This window comes from Artibeus jamaicensis, unplaced genomic scaffold (genome assembly GCF_021234435.1).
Source record: "Artibeus jamaicensis isolate MK-2021 breed Jamaican fruit bat unplaced genomic scaffold, CSHL_Jam_final contig_923, whole genome shotgun sequence".
NCBI classification, from domain to species: domain Eukaryota; kingdom Metazoa; phylum Chordata; class Mammalia; order Chiroptera; family Phyllostomidae; genus Artibeus; species Artibeus jamaicensis.
In genome coordinates this window covers 6,688,653-6,711,374 of record NW_026522014.1, presented here as the reverse complement: position 1 = coordinate 6,711,374, position 22,722 = coordinate 6,688,653, and the positions used below count along the sequence as shown (strand labels likewise).

Genomic DNA, 22,722 nt, shown 5'->3' with positions numbered 1-22,722 from the left:
GATTCATCCTAAACTCCCAGACATTAACCAGACAAAAAAATATGAGAGTTTCCCAAGAACTATTTGGGATATTTGAGCATTAGAGTCATCGTGGAGGGCTGTCTTCGGTCCTGTGCAAGAGGGTCACCTAGAAGGCTGAACAGAACTCAGCAGCAGGGAAGTAAATTCTATTTCTACAATTCTAGAGGGAAAGGGGAGTAAGAGCCTCAGTAACCCAAAAAGACAGAACTAAAGGTCAGAGATGTGTGGTAAGTTCTTCTTTCAAAGAACTTATGAAATCAAAAAAGAAAGTTTTAAGATCTGTCAAGCCCAGGGAATGTAAAGGCATTTACAACAGTACCAGTCAAGTAGGAACATTTCTGTTCCCCTTACCTTTCCCTCTCTCCCCCTCGCGCCAACTCCAGAGGGGTCGGACACAGTAGCTATGGAGTTAGGAAGGAGGTGAGCAAGAAACAGAAAAGGAGCTTCCAGGATCCCTTCACCCATGAAGTCACCCAGCTGTAGCAGGCCCTAGTTGGGAGAAGAAGAGTTGCTATGACCATGGAAGAAGTTAGAAGCTTTGACTATGTCAGGGATGGAAAGCATGCACACTTCAAAGGGCCGCAGGCGTGTAAAAACGATCAACTCCTCATTTTGTACTATGGACAGGAAACAAACTTCTCTCACTGGATAAGGACAGTGGGAGTTAATATAAAACCCTTTTGTGATTAGTCTTTAAAGTCTGACTTGCTTTTCCTAATATGTAATTAAGCTCCTTAAGAAGTAGATTGTTATCTACAGTTTCTTTTGAAATGCTAGGTGCTTTATACAACATGGAGCATACAGTCTTATTTATCTGATATTATTCCATGAATGAATGCAGTGCCATTAAAGGCTGATGATGTATGTTAAACAATCTTAAATTTTAATTTAGCTTTATTCTTTTACCTGTACTAAATGTATAGAAAGCAAGTACCATAAAAAGTGACAAGTATTAATTAAATATCATTTACTTAGCAGACTTCTTAAACCTAATATGCTGTATAAAGTAATTCAATTTCAAATTGTGCTATATAAACAGGGAACCACTTATCTAGCCAAGGGAAAAGGACACATGAACTTTCTTTTTTTAGTTTGTAAAAATCTAATCAAAGGTTCAATCAATGACCCTTCAGTACATGTAATCCAAAGGAAGAAAAGTCATCTTTTCATAAAGGAAAGTGGATGTCTCACCTGAACTCATTTCTTCAACACAGACACAAACCACAACCACCTCCCCCTATACTGGCATGAATTACAGTTTGTGATAAATGTATCAATAATCTGCCATTTCTTTGTAGGTAATCTGCCTTTTTTCTGAATTGCAAGAAGGTGATGTGTGTGTGTGTGTGTTTGTCCTTGATCTACAATTCCTTTACAGTATACCTAAGGGTTGGAATTTGTTCATTGTCCTGTTTTTCCTCCTTGAAACTGGTGGGCTTTTTCAATATAAAGTTACATATGGCTCTTCGAATCTAGCAAATATTCATTCTTAAAAAAATTTCTCTTCCCAGATGCTTACTAGGCTTACTTACTGGAACTCATAACTTGGTCTATTTTCCATGTTTCTTAACTTCTCTTGTATGTTTAAACCACTGTTCCATTTCATCTATATTCTAGATCATTGGCCCATCCTGACTTTCAATTCTCAGTTGAGACTTTTGATTCATGAATTCTCTCTTCTGCTATGTCAGTTTAATCTACTAAAAAGCTTTTTTTTTAAGATTTATTTATTTTTAGAGAGAGGGAATGAAGGGAAAAAGAGAGGAGAAAAACATCATTGTGTGGTTGCCTCTCGCATGCCCCCTACTGGGAACTTGGCCTGCAACCCAGGCATGTGCCCAGACTGGGAATCAAACCAGCATCCCTTTGGTTTGAAGGCCAGCACTCTGTCCACTGAGCCATACCAGCCAGGGCTACCAAAGAGTTTTTTATTTCACCAACTTTTGCTAGATACCAGGTTTGCAAATTGACCTTTTTCATTCTGCCTGTACTTATTTATTCCTATACTAAATGCAAGTTACCATTTAATTTTAAATTCTAAACATTCTTATTTTTAAGTTCTTTTTTGAGATTGTGTTCTTTTCCTTATTTCCCCAGACATAAGTGATTTTATTTAAAGTATCTTCTGTCTTTTATGGCAATAGAGTTCCTTACATTCCCTAAAATACTTGTTTGCAAACTCGCCTCACGTTGGGGTTTTACTCTTTGTGAGCTCTTCCTGCCACGTTGTTTCACGGTTGCTCAGACCAGCCCTCTGGGAAGGCACGGCTCTAGCGCAGGTATTGAATTAGGATGACGGGGACTGTGGTCCCACATTGGTAGAGCTCTACTGCAGATGCCCCCCCCCCATATAACATATGATTACTATTTCCATTTTTGCATAGCTGCCTTTCTGGCCCAGAGGAAAACACCAACTGTGTCACATAAAGTTATTTCAGGTCCAGATCTACTGCCTAGAAACACAGTACCCAGTTTATGCAGAGAGCCCAGTTCTAACCTCCTGCCATTTGCAAGAGGCATTTGGCACTCTTGAAATATTTAGGAATCCACATGCTCTTAAATTTGGCTTAAAAATCCTTCCTTAAGCCCCAGCCGACGTGACCCAGGTTTCTGTGAGGCTGACAGCAGCAATGTCCACTCACCACCAAGGATTCCCTTTCTATTCAGGGCCTGCAGGGGTCTTCCTTGGCTTAAATGTAGCCAGAATACAGGGTCTGGCAGAAGTAAGGCCTGCTTGAGTGTGGTGGTAGGGTAATAATATGGGTGCAATGATTTATAGTTTTAATTTGAACATTTCACCTACAATGTCATATGGTGTGCTTGAGTGATATTGTTATGTTGCAGAATTACATGCTTATGATTTTGTAATAAAAGATTTTGTAATTAAAAGGGGGCATTATTTGTGCCAAACCCTGTATATTTACTTATTTATTTCTTTGAAAAAAGTCCACATTTGGTTCTTACAAGCTTAAAGCAAAGTGGAGGCAGATTATACAAGTGATTTTACTGACATCTTAATCAGAAATCCAGATGCAGCTTATCTGAAGGAGAGAGCACCTATGTGACTCAGGAAGAACACAGTTGAATTTGATGCTATGAAAAGGAAGCAGGTCAAGCTATTTTTTAAAAACACTGAAGTAGTACATAACTTTATAAAATATTGATATTCAACAATGGCTTTCACTTTGCATAATTTTCTCAAATGCTAATTCTTATTTTTACTTTTAGCCTTTGCCATGTACTTCTATCCTTTTTCCAGCCACTGTTATACACATCATGTGCACAACACCTTCATGACACATCATTGAAAACTCACCAGTCTTTTATATCCGTTTATTGTTTTTCATCTTTACTGAGGTATATAATTTACATTTCCTTAACTTCATCCATTGTAAGGGCGAAATTCAGTAATTTTAACCACTTTTCAGAGTCGGACAATAATAATCACAATGCAGTCTTAGAACTATTTCATCACCCCCAAATTTGCTTTGTAGTCAATCCCCACTCCCCCAGCCCCACACCCAGCCATATGCAACTAATGGGCTTCTTTCTTTCTCTATAAATTTGCCTTTTCTGGCACTTCAATATAAATGGAACCATATCATATGTAGTCTTAATTATCTGGCTTCGTTTGCTTAGCAGGGATTGGCAAACTACAATCTTCAGGCCTAATCCAGCTTGCCTCTTATTTTATAAATAAAATTTATTGGAACATAACCACACCCACTCCATACTATCTACGGCTGCTTTCATACTACAACAGCAGGGCTGAGTAGTTGCAACAAAGATAATATGGCCCACAAACTCCAAAATATTTACTATCTGGACTTTTATGGAAAGAAAAGTGCTGACCCTTAACTTAATAAAATCTTTCTGAGCTTTATTCACACTGTAGCATGTATTAGTATTCAGTATATTGTTTCTTTTTTTGCTGAATAGTAAGCTATTGCATGAATACACCACACTTTATCCATTTACCAACTGCTTGATATTTTTCACTTATTAGTCGTTCTGAACAACTCTGCTATAAATAATAGTGTACATGTGTACACTATTGTCTCAATGTAGTAAAAGTGACTACACATGTCAATGTAGACATGTGTTTTCACTTTTATTACACAGATTCCTAAGAATGGAACTGCTGGGTTACATGTTAAGTTAATGATTTCACTTTTAAAGAAACTGGCTGTTTTTCCAAAGTGGCTATGCCACTTTATATTCCAAACAATGTTTGAGGGTTCCAGATTCTCTTCATTCATGCCAACACTCGACACTGACTTTTAAATTAAAATCATTGTACTAAGTGCACAGTTGTATTTCATGGTTTGATTTTGTATTTGTCTAGTGCTAATGATGCTGAACATCTTTTGGTACCCATAAATTTTTGGTGAAACACTTCTGCTCAAGTGTCTTACCCAGGCTTAAGTGGGTTGACTTACTACTGATTTGTATGAGTTCCTTATGTATTCTGTAAATAAGCCCTGTATCAGATACATGGTTTGCTGATATTTTGTCTAGTCTGGGGCTTGTCTTTGCAATTTCTGAGTCATATTTTTGATGTGTAATTATTTATTTTAATGAAGTACAATTAATAACTTTTTCTTTTATGGCCTTACTCTTGGTTTTACATCTAAGAATGCCCCACCTAATCCGAGGTCTTCTAGAAGTTCTATAATTTTAGAGCTTTTATTTAGGACTATGATCCATTTTAAGCTAATTTTACTCTACAGTAGGAGTCAAGGACTTAAGTTTCTCCCTTCCATAGGGACATGCAACCATCCCAGCACCACTTGTTGGAAAAACTTTTTCAAGTAAATTGTATCAGCATCTTTGTTGAAAATCAACTGACCACACGTATGAGTTTAATCCTGGATTTACAATTTTGATTCATTTATCTATGTGTTCCTTTATGCTATTACTTTGCCAACTTCATTAATGTGTATTTATAAAAAGTATTGAAATTCTGTAATGTAAGTCCTCCACTTTTTTCCTTGACTTCAAAATTATTTTGGCCATTCTAGGTCCTTTGCATTTCCACATAGGGTTTAGGATTATGTTGTTAATTTCTGCCAAAACCAAAATATCTGGGATTTTAATAGCAATTACAGTGAATCAATTTTGGCAGAATTACCATATTAATATTAACACTGAGTGTTACACTCCATGAACAAAGTAAGTCTTTCCATTTATTTAAATCTAATTTGTACAGGAATGTTTTGTTTTCAGTGTACAAGCTTTGCACTGTTTCATTAAGTTTATTCTTAAATCTTTTAGTCATTTTTGATGTAACTCTACTAATCTATTCCCTTATCTTTTGGGTTGTTCATAGCTGGTATCTAGGCAAACAACTGATTCCTGTGTGTTGATCTGATATCCTGTAATCTTGCCTGAACTTGTTTATTATTTCTTGTAACATATTTGTGTACTCCCTAGGACTTTCTATAAATAGCATCATGTTACCTGAGAATAGAGGCAGTACCAACACTTCCTTTACAATCTGGGTATTTGATTTATTTTTCTTGCCTGATTCCACTGACTAGAGCCTATTGTGCAATAATGAATAGTAGTAGTGATGAGGTGACATTGGATATCATTGCCTTGCTTCTGATCTCAGGAGAAAAGCATTCTGGTCTTGACATGAAATATGTGAACTGTAGGTTCTTCAGACGAGATCGGGTGCATTCAGGGTGGTATGACCGTAGACTACAGGTTCTTTATACACGCCCCTTTTCAGCACAAAAACTTTTATACCTGGTTTGCCAGCAGATTTTTTTTCATAAATGAGTGTTAGAAAATGCTTTCTCTGACTCTGCTGAGTTGGAAAAGTGTTTTTTTTATTAACATTGTGTATTATATTAATTGAATTTCAGATTGTAAACCAACTTTGCAAACCTGGGACAAATCCCACTTGCTCATGGGGGTGTATAATCCTTTTTATATGTTGCTAGATTTGGTTTGAGGATACTTGGTTAGGAATTTTTGCATCTATGTTCAAGAAAGATTGCTCTGCCATTTTCTTTTCCCAAGATGTCTTTGCCTGCCTTTGAAATCAGGTAACTACGGCCCAATAAAATAAATTGGGAGTGTTCCCTTTTCTTCTGTTTTCTGAAATAGCTTGTGAAAGATTAACATTATTTTCTCTTTAAATATTTAGTTAGCATTCAGTGAATCTGATACAGCATTTTCTCTGTGGATGGATTTGTAATTTGTCATTCAATTTTTTTACTTGTTTCAAGTCTATTCATATTTTCTAGTTCTTAAATCAGTTTAGGTAATTTGTCTCTTTGTAATCACTTTTGTCTGTCTAGAAATTCATCACCTATTTCTTCTTAGCTTCTAAACTGATGACATAAAGTTGATCATAATATTCCTCTACAATACTTTTAAATTCTGTGAGGATGCTAGTCCTTCACTGTGGATTTTGGTAATCTGTATCTTTTTTTTTCTTCGTCAGTCTGCAGCTAAAGGGTTGTCAACGTTGTTGACCTTTTCAAATAACCAACTTTTAGTTTCACCAATTTTATTCTTATATTCTTAGCTCCTGTGACTACCTTGCCTCCTAGAACTCTATAAAATCTCGCTGCTCCCTGAGTCTATTGCTTTCCACAAACAGGACTACAATCTCAGACTAGCAGAGTGCCACTGGCACTCCCTGTTCCTTTGCAACTAAGATCACTAATTTAATTTTCCACACTCTCTACCAAGTGCTCTCTCCCTGCAGGGGCTGCAGAGCGTCTGGTTTTCAAGGGTTGCCCCATCCTGGTTGAAATGTCACACCAACAAAGCCAGGGATGAGGAAGACAGGGAAAGGGCCAGATAAGAACACCAGAAATTTGTGTTATTCTTACCGAGTTCAGTAATTTTCATGAATAAAGCTTCTCAATTCATTTGGTTGATTTCCAGAGTACTGAATTAGTTGATTCATCCTGCTTTATGGATGCTTTGTGGGAGAGCAATCAAATCTCACACTCAGTATTTAATGTTAGCCATTCCTTTTTCAATCATGCATATCTTGTGCTGTAGTCCAAAGTTCACCCATGCCAAATCCTGACTATTATTTTGAGATTGTAGTTACCTCTGAGATAAAATTAGAAGTGTGCTTTTTTGTTATTCAGATTTTATGCATAGATATGTAGTTACTTTAGATATATTAAACCTGCTTCCTTCCTTCCTTTTTTTTTTTGCTGCTGGGAGTAACTGGTTTTGTGCACATGCATTTGTGTGTTCATAGAAGCCAAGGATTTCTCTATAAAGATTATAGAGAACCTATTTATAATTAAATATTATAAAGAACCTACTAAAATTCTGATATAGTCATAGGCATAATCATGCCAACAGATTATATCTATTCAGTCTAGATACTACACTATATGCAAGCTACTGATAGCCCATAACATATGAAAATGATACTAAAAGGTATGGAAAATATGGCATACATAAAAATATGTAAGAGAAAGGTCAATCTTTACCTTGGAGAAAAATGGCACTGCTAGCATTTGAATTATTTAAGTATAGACTTACATATTGATACAGAGGGCAGAATCAAAACTGAGGGGTATATTTCTGATTTCAATGTATAAAATAAACTATTTAACAACTTAAGCTGAAACAAATGAACTAGTTTGTTCTCTTGTAGAGCAATGAGCTTCTCTCACCAAGAATGATCAAAATACACTAGATAACCATTTTTTAAAGGAGTGTTTACATAGGAAATAGACTAGGTGACCTTTCAACTCTAAGTTTCTATAAAAAACAGATAAGAATTAAGATAGATATAAGATAACACTATCAGGAAAAATAATCCAATATATATATAAAGTTGATTGTAATTTGGGTTATTCATAATGAATAAGGGAACAGGGCCATAAAAACTATTATAAAAGATGCGACTTCCATTGTACATTGTGCTATACAGGGTCTTAAAGGGCAACAACATGCTGGCTGTATAACAAAGCTATTAGAAACAGAAAACACTCTCCTACCATTGTACAAAGCTATGATCTATAGTTCTGGTTGCTGTAACTCAAAAACAAGAAAGCTGAAGTGGAACAAAAGATAACCAAAACAAAGAAGATATAGCAATATGATATATAAAATCAGAATTCATTCTGGAAAGGCAAAAAGTGAGAGGGTGCATAACAGATACTTATAAAGAACATGAAGAGCACAAATAAGGTAAACTCAGACTTGTTATCAAAACACGAGGGGCAAGACTTAAACTCTGCAAGAGGTAAGGCTAACGCAAACAAAGGAAGTGCCGTTATATTCAGAAAATAGTTAAGATAATTTGCTAGGACCAAAATAGGTTATAGAGTCCTAACTGGCATATAGCTCAGTGGGTTGGGCATTGTCTCACAAACCAAAAGGTCGCCGGTTTGATTCCCATGCATATGCCCAGGTTGTGGGGACAGGTCCCCAGATGGGGGTGTGTGAGAGGCAACTGATCAATGTTTCTCTTGCACAATGATGTCTCTCTTCCTCTGTTTCTCCCTTTCCTCCCCTCTCTCCAGAAAATATATAAATGAAATCTTTTAAAAATAGGTTATAGACTAAAAACAGAAATAGCTTACCTCTTTTAGTTGATCAGCACTCCCCCATGATGCAGAACGCTGATGCGACCTCTTTTCTGCTCCCTCTTCCACCCAACAGCTAGGTGTCTTTATAAAAACAAAAACAAAAGAAAAATAAGGAATTTTGTCTTTACTCCTTATTTCTCAAAGAAAAATATGTTTTGTGCAAACCAGTTAAGGAGCTACACTAAATACTAAGGTCCGTTAAATGCTAAGATTTTCATGACCTTGTGTAATATTTAAAACACTTTATCATATTCTGAATTAGACATGATCAGTTGAAGATGCCTCTGAGTAAAGTTACTCAAAACATTTTGTTTTTCACATCAACAAATTAATGAAACAATAAAATGTAATACAAAACACTAAAGCCCAAATGGTTAGGACCATTTAGTAGCTATATTTAAAGTTAGCTAAATTAGAGAAAATAAAAACCACGACTTAAAGACAAATAGTAATGATTACCATGGTAAATATATATATGGCTTTAAAAATTATTTTTATGCCCTGGCTGGTATGGCTCAGGGGATTGAGCACCAGCCTGCAAACCAAAGGGTTGCTGGTTTGATTTCCAGTCAGGCCATGTGCCTGTGTTGTGGGCCAGGCCCCCAGTTAGGGGCATGTGAGAGGCAACCACACAATGATGTTTCTCTCCCTCTCTTTCTCCTTCTTTCGTTCTCTCTCAAAAAATAAATAAATAACATCTTTAAAAAATCTTTTTTATTACATACTGGAAAAAATCATTGCTTATGTTGAGGCTGTACCTATGACTCCACATAATATCTAGCTGCTTGTGGAAAAGCCATCAGTTCCACTTTATACAATTAAAAATGCTTACAGACAACTTCTTAGGTAATGACCATTTCTTAAAAAGTAATTGAAACCTCAAAATAAATCCAGTAACAATTGAATACTAATGGAATAAAAATACATATAAACTCCTTAACAGTTTAAATACTAAAGTGAAGCTCTTTAGTCATAACTGAAAGAGTAAAATATTTTACTCAGTGGTAAGTGTAAAGATAAAAGGCATCAATATATTAAATAAGCTGTGTGCAAAGAATTATGTAGTTGATAAAATTTCCTAACTTCAGTTCTAGGTAAGACAAACTACTCTGAAAATAACCAAGTCCCCAGGTAGTCCTATCTTTAATAATTTATTCTAAAATAATTTGATTATAAGTTTCTTTTAGTCATACTTTTATTTTGCCAATTTATATGCCTTAATTTCTTTTAAATTTTAAATTTCTAACAAGTATAAACATTACTCATGCCAAAAATCAAATCATCAAGGATCACAATATCTAAAACTCAAAGTACATTCACAGAAAATGAGTCAATTTTCTGGCATGTCCAAAATTATTTGATAACACTAATTATTTTCATTGTGTACAGCTGTAACATTTTCAAAGGACATTTGTATACACGGTGCCTCCAACTTAGAGATAAATCAATACTACACGTTTTGCAAATGCTCTAATACCACTAAGCATGCCAGTGGCAAATGGAGCTAAGTCTGAGGTCTGTTATCACACGGGATATCTTTTTTCACGTTATCATTTTTCTAAAACTTAATATGAAAACCTGTTTGATCATTTCAGAATGCAGTATTAGTTATACAAAAGAAATAAGAACTACAAAAAATATTAATGACCTGGAAAGCTAGCTAATAAAATAGTTTTTTAAAAGTGCAAACCACTGAGATAGTGCTCTCAGTTATGTGGCTATAGAGTTACATGCACATAAGCCATGTAAGTATAGTCATCATAGTCTCAACTTAAAAAAAATACTCTCCAAAGAGTAATTTAATTACAATCACATCAATTTAAAATAGTATGAAAGTGCTCTGGTCCACACATCTAGTCGATAGACTGCACTGTCCAATACAACAGCTGGTAGCCACATGCAATTATTTAAATTTAAATTAATGAAAACGAAATAAAACTAAAAACTCAGTTCCTTGGTCGCACTAGTACATTTTAAATGCTCAATAACCACGCATGGCTAGTGGCTACTGGCTGCCACCTAGGAAAGCACAGACATGGGACATCGATATCACTGCAGGAAGTTCTATTGAGAGCAGTGTTCTTCACATTTAATCACTGACTTTTAACAAGGTATTTCAGTCAAAGCAAAACCAAAAGATGGCTACTTGGTTTATGAAATCTATTTAAAGCTTATGCTTGTCAAACCACACAAGATGAAATCATTTGTATCCAATTTGTTAAATCTGAGTTTTTGAAAAATCTCTTATCATTTAAATTAGGAAAAACAACACCACAGTAGCAAAAGTTCTTTCCTTTCAACTTAGCAAGTGATGTTTTCCAACTAGCCTGTTATTCTGCCCATTAACCTAGAGCAGAATTTTATGAACTATACTACTTATAACAGTGCTCATGGATATTGGTCAGAATGTATGACAAAAGGGTTCCGTGGTCAGATAAATTTGGGAAATAAGGTATACTACGCCTTCCTCTAATCAACGTACAATGCAATTAGCAGTTCAACAATTCAAACGCGTACACACACACGAAGACATGTACTTTGAAAAAAAACCTCCTTTATTTTCTTTCTCTTATATGACCCCAGAACACTTATTTCAGAAGTATACTTATTAACATCCTCCACAGACAGCTTGGGAAGCAATACTGTCCTGAATTAACTTGCACTGTGCATGAGAGCTTGCTCTTCAACCCCCATACTTTAGGGGATTCTTTTCTAGCTGCCTCCACTTATACAACCAGGGAAGAGAAGCTAAACCTTGTATACACTTGGACAACACAGGAGCTAGAACACCAAAGCCTAGCTCTAAGACTACTGACAAAAAGATGGTTAATTTAAAAAAATCCCCTCTATGTAAAAAGGACATCTATATGTGGAAGAGACCACTTTTCACTTTCACCTCCCAGAATCACCCCAAGTCCAGCCTATGAAACTTTCTTCCCAGGCCCCAGGTTCATCCTCCTATGGCTGGATTCCTGTGTGAGGACAGTACTATTGCACAGGACTCCACACTTGTTTTTCAGATTACTTTTTAAGAGCAGTTTTAAGTTCATAGCAAAACCGAGAGGGTGTTACAGAGCATTCCCATGAACCGCTGTCCCCCCACACACCCAGACACCCTCCACCAGGGTGGTACATGTGTTACAACTGATAAGCTTACAATGACGCGTCACTATCAACCCCAAGTCAACAGTTTACGTTAGGGCTCACCTGGGGTGTTGTATTGAATATATTCTATAGGTTTGGTTTGGATAAGTGTAAAATGCCATGTATCTATCGTTACAGTATCATACAGAGTATTCCCACTGCCCTAAACATCCCATGTTCTGCCTATGCATTTCTGCATTTCTCCCCATCCCTCAACCCCTGGCAACTGCTGGTTTTTGTTTTTTGTACAATTTCTATAATTTTGCCTTTTCCAGAATGTCATATAGTTTGAATCATAGAGTTGTCTGCTTTTGCAGAGTCCCTTCTTTCACTTTATAATATATGTTTAAACTTCCTCCATGTCTTTTCATGGATTAATAGCTCATTTCTTTATAGTGCTGAATAATATATTCTTGTCTGGGTGTACCATAGTTTCTTCATCCAAACACTTCTTGAAGGACATCATGATATCCTCCAAGATTTGGCAATTAAGAATAAAGTTACTATACTGCCCTGGCTGGTGTGGCTCAGTTGGCTGGAGTGCCGTCCCATAACTGAAAGCTTGTGGGTTTGATTCTGGGTCAGGGCACATGCCTAGGTTGCAGGTTCCATGACTGGTCGGGATGTGTATGGGAGGCAGGCAACCAATGTTTCTCTCTCTCCCCTCCTCCCTTCCTTCCTAAGACATAAGGAAAGAATATCCTCAGATGAGGATAAAAAACTGAATAAAGCTACTATAAACATCCATGTGCAAGTTTTCCTATGGATGTCCAATTTCAAATTCTTTGGGTAAATACCAAGGGACGTGAATGATGGTGAAAGCATGTTTAGCTTTGTAAGAAACTGCCCAGCTATCTTCCAAAGTGTCTGTACCCTTTTACATTCCCACCAGCAATCAACGAGAGTTTCTGATGCTCCACATCATGGCCAACATTTGGTGCTGTCAGTGTCTGGATTGTGCCCATTCTAATAAGCATGTAGTGGTATCTCATTTTTGCTTTAAGTCGCATCTCCCTGATATGAAGCATCTTTTCAGATGCTTATTTGCCATCTTCCTTGGTGAGGTATCTATTAAAGTCTGTGGCCCATTTTAAAAATTCAGGCTGTTTTCTTATGTTAAGTTCTAAGAATTCTTTGTATATTTTGAATAACAGTCCTTTACCAGCTATGAATCCTGGTTACTTTTGTTATTTACAACTTTATTCATAAACTAGCAAAGGCAAATACATTTTCCTCCATTATCAATTTCAAAACAGATCAAAGTAACTACAGATGAAAGAAAATACTGTTTTTAAATACTGATTTTTAATATGTAGAAGCCTAAACCCACTTCCAAAGAAAACCTTACAAAAATAAAAATACTAATAAAAACTTCACAAAATTCTCTTAATCTTATTTAAAACTTTAAAAAAATATGTAAATATGAGCATTGACTGCTAACTGTTTTATTGTACTTATACAGATGATCCTTAGTGACAAAGTACTGATAAACCTGGCAAGAAATGAAGTGGGAAAACATATTTGCCAATGATACCTCAGACAAGGGTTTGAGCTCCAAAATATATAAAGAACTCACATGACTCTACTCCAGGAAGACAAAAAACCCAATTAAAAAATGGGCAAAAGACTTGAACAGACACTTCTCCAAGGAGGACATACAGAGGGCCCAGACACATTATGAAAAGATGCCCAGAATCACCAGCCATCAGAGAGATGCAAATTAAAACCACAATGAAATACCACCTCACACTGGTCAGAATGGCCATCATAAACAAAGCAACAAACAAGTGTTGGAGAGGATGCAGACAAAAGGGAACCCTAGTGCACTGTTGGTGGGATTGCAGACTGGTGCAGCCACTGTGGAAAACAGTATGAAATCTTCTCAGAAAACTAAAAATGGAACTGCCTTTTGACCCAGCAATTCCACTGCTGGAACTATATCCTAAGGCTCCTGAAACATCAATCCAAAAGAACCTATGAACCCAATGTTCATAGCAGCACAATTTACAATAGCCAAGTGCTGGAGGCAACCTGAGTGCCCATCAGTAAATCAGTGGATCAAAAACTATGGTACATTTACACAATGGAATTTTAGGCAGCAGAGAGAAAAAAGGATCTCCTACTCTTCGCTCCAGCATAGATGGAACTGGAGAGCATTATGCTGAGTGAAATAAGCCAGGTAGTGAAAGACAAATACCGTATGATCTCACCTTTAATTGGAATAACAAAAGAAAAAAGCAAACAAAATATAACTAGAGACATTGAAATTAAGAACAATCTAACACTAGCCAGAGGGGAGGGGGGAGGGGACGATGGGGGGGTAGAGAGTGTTCAAGAACTACTATAAAGGACACAAGGACAAAATCAAGGGCGAGGGCAGAAGCAAGGGAGGGAGGCGGGTTTGGCTGGGGTGGCTGGGGTGGTGGAGGCAAAATGCAGACAACTGTAATTGAAGACCAATAAAGCAGTAAAAAAATGAAGTGGAACTCTGTGAAAATCAATGATATTTCAAATAATAATTAATAATGATTATAGATTAATTTTCACTTATAAAAAGGTTTAAAAATAGATAATAACAAACCATTATTTATAAATATATCATATGACTAATAAAAAATTTTAAACTTTTAAAAAACTTTTAATTTAAAAGGTAATTTTGAAGTCTATCCTGATGAAGTTTGAAAAAGGAGCACAAAAATATGATTCTAATATTACTTTCCTTTGTTTTTCTAGTAACCGTATGTAAATATAGTCTTATAACCAGATATAAGCATCTTCACTTAAAAACAAAGAGTATAAAAAGTTCAGCTGAAAAAAGCATGAGGAATTCAGTAAGAACAGCAGTTACTCAAATTTTTATCACACTCCAATGATGTACCAAGTTATGGCTCTTTCTATCAGACCAGTTTTACCCAGTGATCCTTAGATGAGCAGTATTGGCTTCATCTTGGAACACGTCAGAAATGCAAATTCACGTTAGAAATGTAATTCTCAGGTTCAATCCAAGAATTATAACTGAAATTTCTTAGATGGAGTCTAGCAACCTGTGTTTTAACAAGCTCTCCAGATGATTCTTATGCAAGCTGAAGTTTGAAAAGCACTGTTAGAGTAAGGAAATAAAAATGAGTAAGAAATAGACTCTGTACTCAAGGTGACATGCTGACCATGTATAATATCACTCATTTTTCTTGTAGGCTAATATTATTAAACCAGTATAACATTAATTTGCATATAATTACATCTTTAGACATTAACATAAGCTAACATAAACACTGTTTGGAGACAGGCAGAAAGTCATATTGACGGGGAGAGACTTTTTTTTTCTGAGGAATACTGAACAACAGTCCTTAGGAAGGACTAACATGCCTGAGTATTTAAGTAAAATGTATGAAATCCATGTCTACTGAGTCCTCCACGTGTTCCACACAATGAACTGAGATCTGTGGAGGAACGATTTGTGATATTGTAGATTATTAACCAGGGAACTTGTAGAGAAGCTGTATTTCTGTTTCTAGATCTCAAGTGGAGGGGGGAAAAGGGTGTTGGTGGTAAATCTCTGAATTGCAACTTTTTGGAATAGGAAATAGCACAGAAATCAACTATCACATCTGTGCTAGACATGATAAAATGAAATAATTTGCCTTACTCTGTAGGAAATGCTAATTTGAGAAAAAGCAATCATAAATGTGCCAACAACCTTAAACATATTCACAGTAACTGTTTTCAAGAATTAACCTGAGATGTACACCAAGAGAAGCACTGAAATAAAGTAAATGTCTACCAATAGAAAAATTACAATTGTGGCACATTCTTATAATGATACAAAAAAATTCCACAGCATGTGAACTAACATCCTACTTCATTAAGCAAATACAAACAAAGAGAAAATATAAATAGTGGTGGGAAGTCTAAATATTTCTATAATAATCTATAATTTTTTCAATTGAATGAGAAAAATAATCAGAAAAAAAGACTTAACTATCATGTTTAGGAATATTTAATGGCATGAAAAAATACCATGGCTTAAGTTAAGAAGGTTACAAAACACTATTTATAGTATCACCTAAATTGCTTTTAAAATGGATCTTAATTTTTTTAATATAAATAATCAAAATATATAGGGATATACATCAAAGTGATAAAATGGCTGTCTGGTTCTTAGAAATATAAGCAACTAAATTTTTATATCATGAAAAGGTTATACTCAGGGAAATATTAATCGAGATAAGGAGTATTCTATAAAACATATCAACCATAAGGAAGATATAATGTATATAACATCTTTAAGCATCTACAATATTATCAAGATATATAAGGCAATGGCCTTATATATCAGACAAAAAAAACAGACAAAAAAATTTTAACCCATAACTGCCAGCTCATCACAGAATAAGTGGACCTTTAAAAAGAGGGCTATATAGAAAAAAATTGAAGAAGATACAAATAAGCACATATTGTGTTCATGGATAGGAAGAATTAACATTATTAAAATGTCTATACTACCCAAAGCAATTTATACATTCAATGCAATTCCTATCAAGATTCAAATGACATATTTCACGGAACCAGAACAAATATTTAAAAAATTTATATGGAACTACAAGAGGCCCTGCATAGCAGCAGTGATCCTGAGGAAGAACAACAAAGTTGGAGGAATCACGCTACCTAATATTAAACTATACTACGAGGCCGTAGTAATCAAAACGACATGGTGCTGGCATAAAAAGAGACATATAGATGAATGGAACAGAACACAGAGCCCAGAAATAAATCCACACCTTTATAGTCAATTCATATTCAACAAAGGAAGCAAGCACATACAATGGGCTTATTGAATAAGTGGTATTGGGAAAATTGGACAGATACGTGCAGAAAAATGAAAGTAAACCATCTCTTTACATCACACACAAGAATAAATTCAAAATGGATTGGAGACTTAAATGTTAGACCTGAAGCCATAAAAATCCCCAAAGAAAACAACAGGCAGCAAACTCTGATGTAGCTGAGATTTTTATCAGGTATATATATCCCCAGGCAAGGGGAACAAAAGAAAAAATAAACAAATTAATATAAAACTAAAAAGTTCTTACATAGCAAAGGAAAATATCAGCAAAATAGAAAGACAACCCACAGAATGGAAAAACATATTTGTCAATACATCTGATAGGGGTTAATATTAAAAATTTATAAAGAATTTACAAAACTCAACACAAAAAACCAACAACCCAATTAAAAAATGCACAACGGGCCTGAAGAGACACTTCTCCAAAGAGAACAGAAAGATGACTAGAAGACATATGAAAAGATGCTCAATGTCACTAATCATCAGAGAAATACAAATTAAAACCAAATAATATGTTATTTTACACCCATCAGAATGGCTATCATCAGTAAATCAACAAACAACAAGTCCTGGTGAGGACGTGAGAAATGAAAACCCCTTTTGCACTGTTGGTGGGAAAGCAGACTGGTACAGCCACTGTGGAAAGCAGTATAGAGATACCTCAAAAAAAAAAAAAAAAAAAAAAAAGATCTGCCTTTTGACCCAGTGATCCCACTTCTAGGAATATATCTGAGGGAACCCAAAACACTAATTTGACAGAACATGTGTTCGTTGCAGCATTATTTACAATTGCCAAGATATGGAAGCAGCCCAAGTGTTTATCAGTAGATGAGTGAATAAAAACTATGGAACATTTACACAATGTAATACTACTTAGCTGTAAAAAAAGAAGAACACCTTACCCTATGTGACAGTACGGATGCACCTGGAGAACATTATGCGAAATGAAATAAGCCAGTCAGAGAAAGACAAGTACCATATGATTTCACTTGCATGTGGAATCTAATGAACAAAGTGAATTCACAAACAAAATAGAGACAGACTCATAGAGAGCAGGATGGCAGCTAAGCAGGAGAGGGTAGTGGGTGGAAGGATTGTATAAAAGAGAAAAAGAACTCATGGACATGTACAACAGGGTGATGATTTTGTGTGGGAAGATGGGTATAAGGGGACTAAATGGTAATGAGTAAATAAAAAAGTCAAAGAGTGTATCCAGAAAGTACTGATAGATGTCTGAACCTAGAGAGCTCTAAATTTGTCAGAATATTACCCAGGCTTATATCTAGCAAAAGTAAGAAACAAATATATGAAGGAAAAAATAAATATAAAGAAACTGAATAGTGTACTAAGATCGAATTAATGTATAATTAATTCTGTATCTAAAATAAAAGATTGCACTTCATTTTCAAGTACAGAACATTAAAAAAAAGTCAATATACTAGTCCACAGTATATTTCACTGAAGTTTCCAAAGGCCTATAATTCTATATTCTAATTATAATACCATAAAAATAGAAATGAAATTTTTCTTAGGAAAGAAACTTTAACCACACAGAAATTAAAAACAAAACAAATAAAAAGTTCTCATATGCTAAACCAGAATAAAAACTAAAATTGCATAATATCTTAAATATATAAATAATGGAAACATTATAAACTAGCAAAGCTGAGCTTGGAGGATAAGTCTTGGCATACATTACTTAACGAGAAATATCACAAATACAAAAAGTGAGCATTAATCTCCACAACCTAGAAGAAGAACAATATAGACTCCAGGAAGGCAGAAGAACGGCAACGACAGAACAAAGTCAGAGGGCAATGAATGAGAAAACAAAAATACAAAAATCAATCCATCACCTTAAAAAGATTAAAATACTGTATAACTTAATAGTTCCTGAAGGGTTTTTGGGAACATGTACAAAGGACACTTGGACAAAACCAAAGAGGGGTAGGACAGGAGGATCAAGGGTGGGAAGTGAGGATGGATGGAGGGGAGGGGATGGCGGAGGTAAAATGGAGACAACTGTGCTTGAACAACAATGAAAAAAAAATAAAGAGCTAAGAATCAAAAAATAAATGAAATCACTTAAACCACAAAAGTGCAATATTAAAAATGAGAAAAACTATAGATATACAAGAAATTAAAAGAAATATGTGAGAGTACTTTGTGAAACTCTATGCAAATACATTTCAAAATCTGGATGAAATGAATTCTATTCTAGCAAAATAAATGAAATATTTCAACTAAATAAATAGAAACTAAAAGAGACCAAGAGCCATGGAAGAAGCTGAGATTTCCTAAACAGCTACGATCCCAAAACATGCAAGCCTACTCAACTTCATAGGTAAAATTTTCTCAGACCCAAGTAACAGACAACCAATTTTTACACCATGCCAATGTAGAGAGGAAGGAAATCCTGCAAAAATCACTTTATGAAGCAAGTATAACACCAATCTAAGGATTACATTAGAAAAAAGAAAAACTTCAGACCTCATTTCTGAATACTGAAACAAATAAATAAATGTTAATATTTCATTTAACTAATTTTAAATTTCATAATATAAAAAGAACTCCACAAACCAGTAGCATTTACTCCATAAATGTAATCATAACCAACTATTAAGTGATCTATTAAATTCACCATGTTAGAGTCACGAGTCAAAAAAAGTATTTATTTCAATGATGAAATGACATTTGGCCTATGAAGAACCACACCTGATTTTTTAAATCAAACAAAAATGATTACTAAAATAAGATATGTGTTTGTCAGAATGAATACATTGGCTTTCTTTTTTAATTGAGGTAAACTGAAATAATCATATAAATTACAGGTATACAAGATAATGATTTGATATTATATAGACTATGAAATGATCCCAATGATAAGCCTAGTTGATATTCATCACCATACATAATTATAGAACTTTGTGAGATGAAAACTTAAGATTTACCTTTAGTAACTTTCAAATATGTGACATAGTATTATTACATAGTTGTCATGCTATACATTACATATCCCTAGATTTCCATATGTCATAACTGAAAATTTGTACCTTTTGACACCTTTCACCCATCCCTTAGTCCCCATCTCTGGCAACCACCAATCTGTTCTGTCTGTGAGCTTGGTTTGTGTGTATGTGTGTGTCTGTGTATGTTGTTCTGTTTTGTTTTATATTACACATACAAGTGAGATTGCATGGTAGCTGCCCTTCTCTGTCTGAGTTATTTCATTTAGCATCATTCCCTTGAGGTCCACCCATGGTTTTACAAATGGCAAGATTTTATTTCTTTTGTAAATGAATAATATTCTACAGTGTGGTATATGGTATTTTCTTTATTCAGTCATCTATCAATGGACACTCAGGTTATTTCCATATTTTGGCTGTCACAAACAATGCTGCAATAAACATGGTAGTACATATATCTTTTTATGTTATCATTTTCATCAGATAAATGCCCAGAAGTAGAATTGTTAGATTATATCACAGTTTTTCATTTTTCTGAGGAATTGCCATACTGTTTTCCACAGTGGCTACAGCAATTTTTATTCCCAACAGTACATTAGGGGTTCCCTTTTCTCCACATCCTCACCAAAACATACTTCTTGTCTTTTTGATAATAGCCATTGTAATAGGTGTAAGGTAATATCTCATATCCAACAGATGCCTTTTATTTCTTTTTCTTGTCTCATTGCTCGGGCTAAGACTTCCAATACTATGTTGAGTAAAAGTGACAAGAGTAGGCATTCTTGTGTTATCCCTGATCTTAAAGGAAAAGCTTTCAGCTTTTCACCATCGAGTATGATGTTAGCTGTAGGTGTGTAATATATGTTCTTTATTATGTTGAGATATGTTCCCTTCATTCCTTGTTTTTAGAGAGTTTCTATCATAAGTAGATGTTAAATTCAGTCAAATGCTTTTGTGGTATCTAGTGAAATGATTATATAGTTTCTATCCTACATTTTGTTAATGTAGTGCATCAAGTTGATTTATTTGTGGATGCCAAACCAACCTTGAAACTCACAAGTAAGTCCCATTTGATCATGGTGTATGATCCTTTAAAGGTATTATTGAATTCGGTTTGCTAATATTTTGTGGGTGATTTTTGCATCTATGTGCATGAGAGATATTGGCCTGTAAATTTCTTTTCTTGTGGTGCCCCTGTCTGGTTTTGGTGCACCAGCTCTTTAAAACTGTTTTCTAAAGCAAGTCTCTTGTCCACACTTATCTTCAAATGGGCAAAGAAGTATAATACTACCATGTACCAAGGAGAAAGAATGCAAATATTTAACAGCCTTCAACAGCACAATACCTGGAAATCAGAGGAAACACCTTTGATTATTGCTCTACATTATCTTTATTGTTTGTCCACTTTAAAAAGAATGTATGTAACTTTCTAATTTAATGTCAATTTTATAAAAAAGGAAACTGAACTCTGGGCCACACAGCAGTTGATTCAGTGGGCCACGACTTTTTGAAAATTATGTTTTATTGATTATGCTAATACAGTTGTTCCAATTTTTCCCTCTTTGCACCCCTCCACCCAGCACCCCCCACCACCACCTCAGGCCATCCCCAACCACTGTTTATGTCCATGGGTCATGTGTATAAGTTCTTTGGCTACTCCATTTCCTATACTGTACTTTACATTCCCATGGCTATTCTGTAACTACCTATCTATACTTCTTAATCCCCTCACCTCTTCACATATTTCCCTACACCCCCCTCCCATCTGGCAACCATCAAACCACTCTCCATATCCATGATTCTGTCTCTGTTCTTCTTGTTTGCTTAGCTTGTTTTTTAGTTTGTCATCAACTGTTGACAGATATGTTTTTTAGTCATCAGTTGTTGACAGATATGTATTTATTGCCATTTCATTATTCATAGTTTTGACCTTTTTTTAAAAAGTAAGTCTGTTTAACATTTCATATTATAATAGTTTGGTGATGATGAACTCCTTTAGTTTTTTCTCATCTGGGAAGCACTTTATCTGTGCCTTGATTTTAAATAATATCTTTAGTGGGTAGAGCAATCTTGGCTGTAGGTTCCTACTTATTATGACTTTGAATATTTCTTGCTAATCTCTTCTAGCCTGCAAAGATTCTTTTGTGAAATCAGCTTACAGTTTTATGAGGACACCCTTGTAGGTAACAAATTACTATTCTCCTGCTGCATTTAAGGTTCTCTCTTTACCTTTTACCTCTGGCGCATCAATTATGGTTTGCCTTGAACTGGGCCTCTTGGCCTCCATCTTGTTTGGGACTCTGCACTTCCTGGACTTGCATATCTGTTTCCTTTGCCAAATTAGGGAAGGTTTCTTTCATTATTTTTTTCAAATAGGTTTACACTTTCTTGCTCTTTCTCTTCTCCTTCTGGTACCCTTATGATGCAAATGTTGGAATACTTCCACAGGCTGTTTACACTAGTCTCATTTTTAGATTTTTTTCTTCTTGTTATTCTGATTGGTTGTTTTTTGCTTCCTCATGTTCTAAATCACTGATTTGATTGTCAGTTTTATCCACTCTACTGTTTCCCTGTAAATTGTTATTTATTTCAATTAGTGTGTCCTTCACTTCTGATGATCGTTTTTGTGCTATGGAGACTCTCAGTAAGTTCCCTGAGCATCCCATTAACCAGTGTTTGAACTCTGCATCTGATAGATTGCTTATCTCCATTTGGTTTAGCTCTTTTTCTGGAGTTTGATCTGTTCTTTCATTTGGTTCATGTTTCTTTGTATCCTTTTGGCAGCCTCCCTGTTTTTTTCGATGTATTAGGTAGAGATGCTTTGATTTTGTCTTGGTAGCGTGGACTAATGTAGTGGGTGTCCTGTAGGGTCCAGTGGCACAGCCTCCCCTATCACCCAACCTGGGTACTTAAGGTGCACCCTCCATGTGGGCTGAGTACATCCCTCTCTTGTAGTTGAGCCTTGATTGCTGTGGGCAGGTCAATGGGAAGGATTTACCCAAGCCAGTCAGCTGCAAGGACTGGCTGTGACCACTGACCACCAACCTCCACTCTCCATGGAGGATCAGTCATGTAGTAGCAGGATAGTGATGCTCTGATGTGGTGTGTTGTTGTCCACAGGGGATGCAGGCTCTGGGATATCCTGGCTGGTGCAGGCCAAGGTCAGTCACCA

General features: G+C 35.5%; 1 protein-coding gene across 5 annotated transcripts in view; it reads right to left on the bottom strand.

Moving 5' to 3' along the window:
• Positions 1 to 22,722, bottom strand: part of GLCCI1 (glucocorticoid induced 1) — a 91,793-nt gene that overhangs the window by 31,020 nt on the left and 38,051 nt on the right. For 3 of the 5 annotated variants that reach the window (XM_037158864.2, XM_037158866.2, XM_037158869.2), the window contains exons 3-4: positions 8,592 to 8,678; positions 373 to 510 (exon numbers count right to left, since the gene is read on the bottom strand). In XM_037158864.2, coding sequence (XP_037014759.2) covers positions 373 to 510; positions 8,592 to 8,678 — 225 coding nt within the window. The remainder of the gene's footprint in view (positions 1 to 372; positions 511 to 8,591; positions 8,679 to 22,722) is intronic. The other 2 variants (XM_037158867.2, XM_037158868.2) reach the window with 1 other exon arrangement.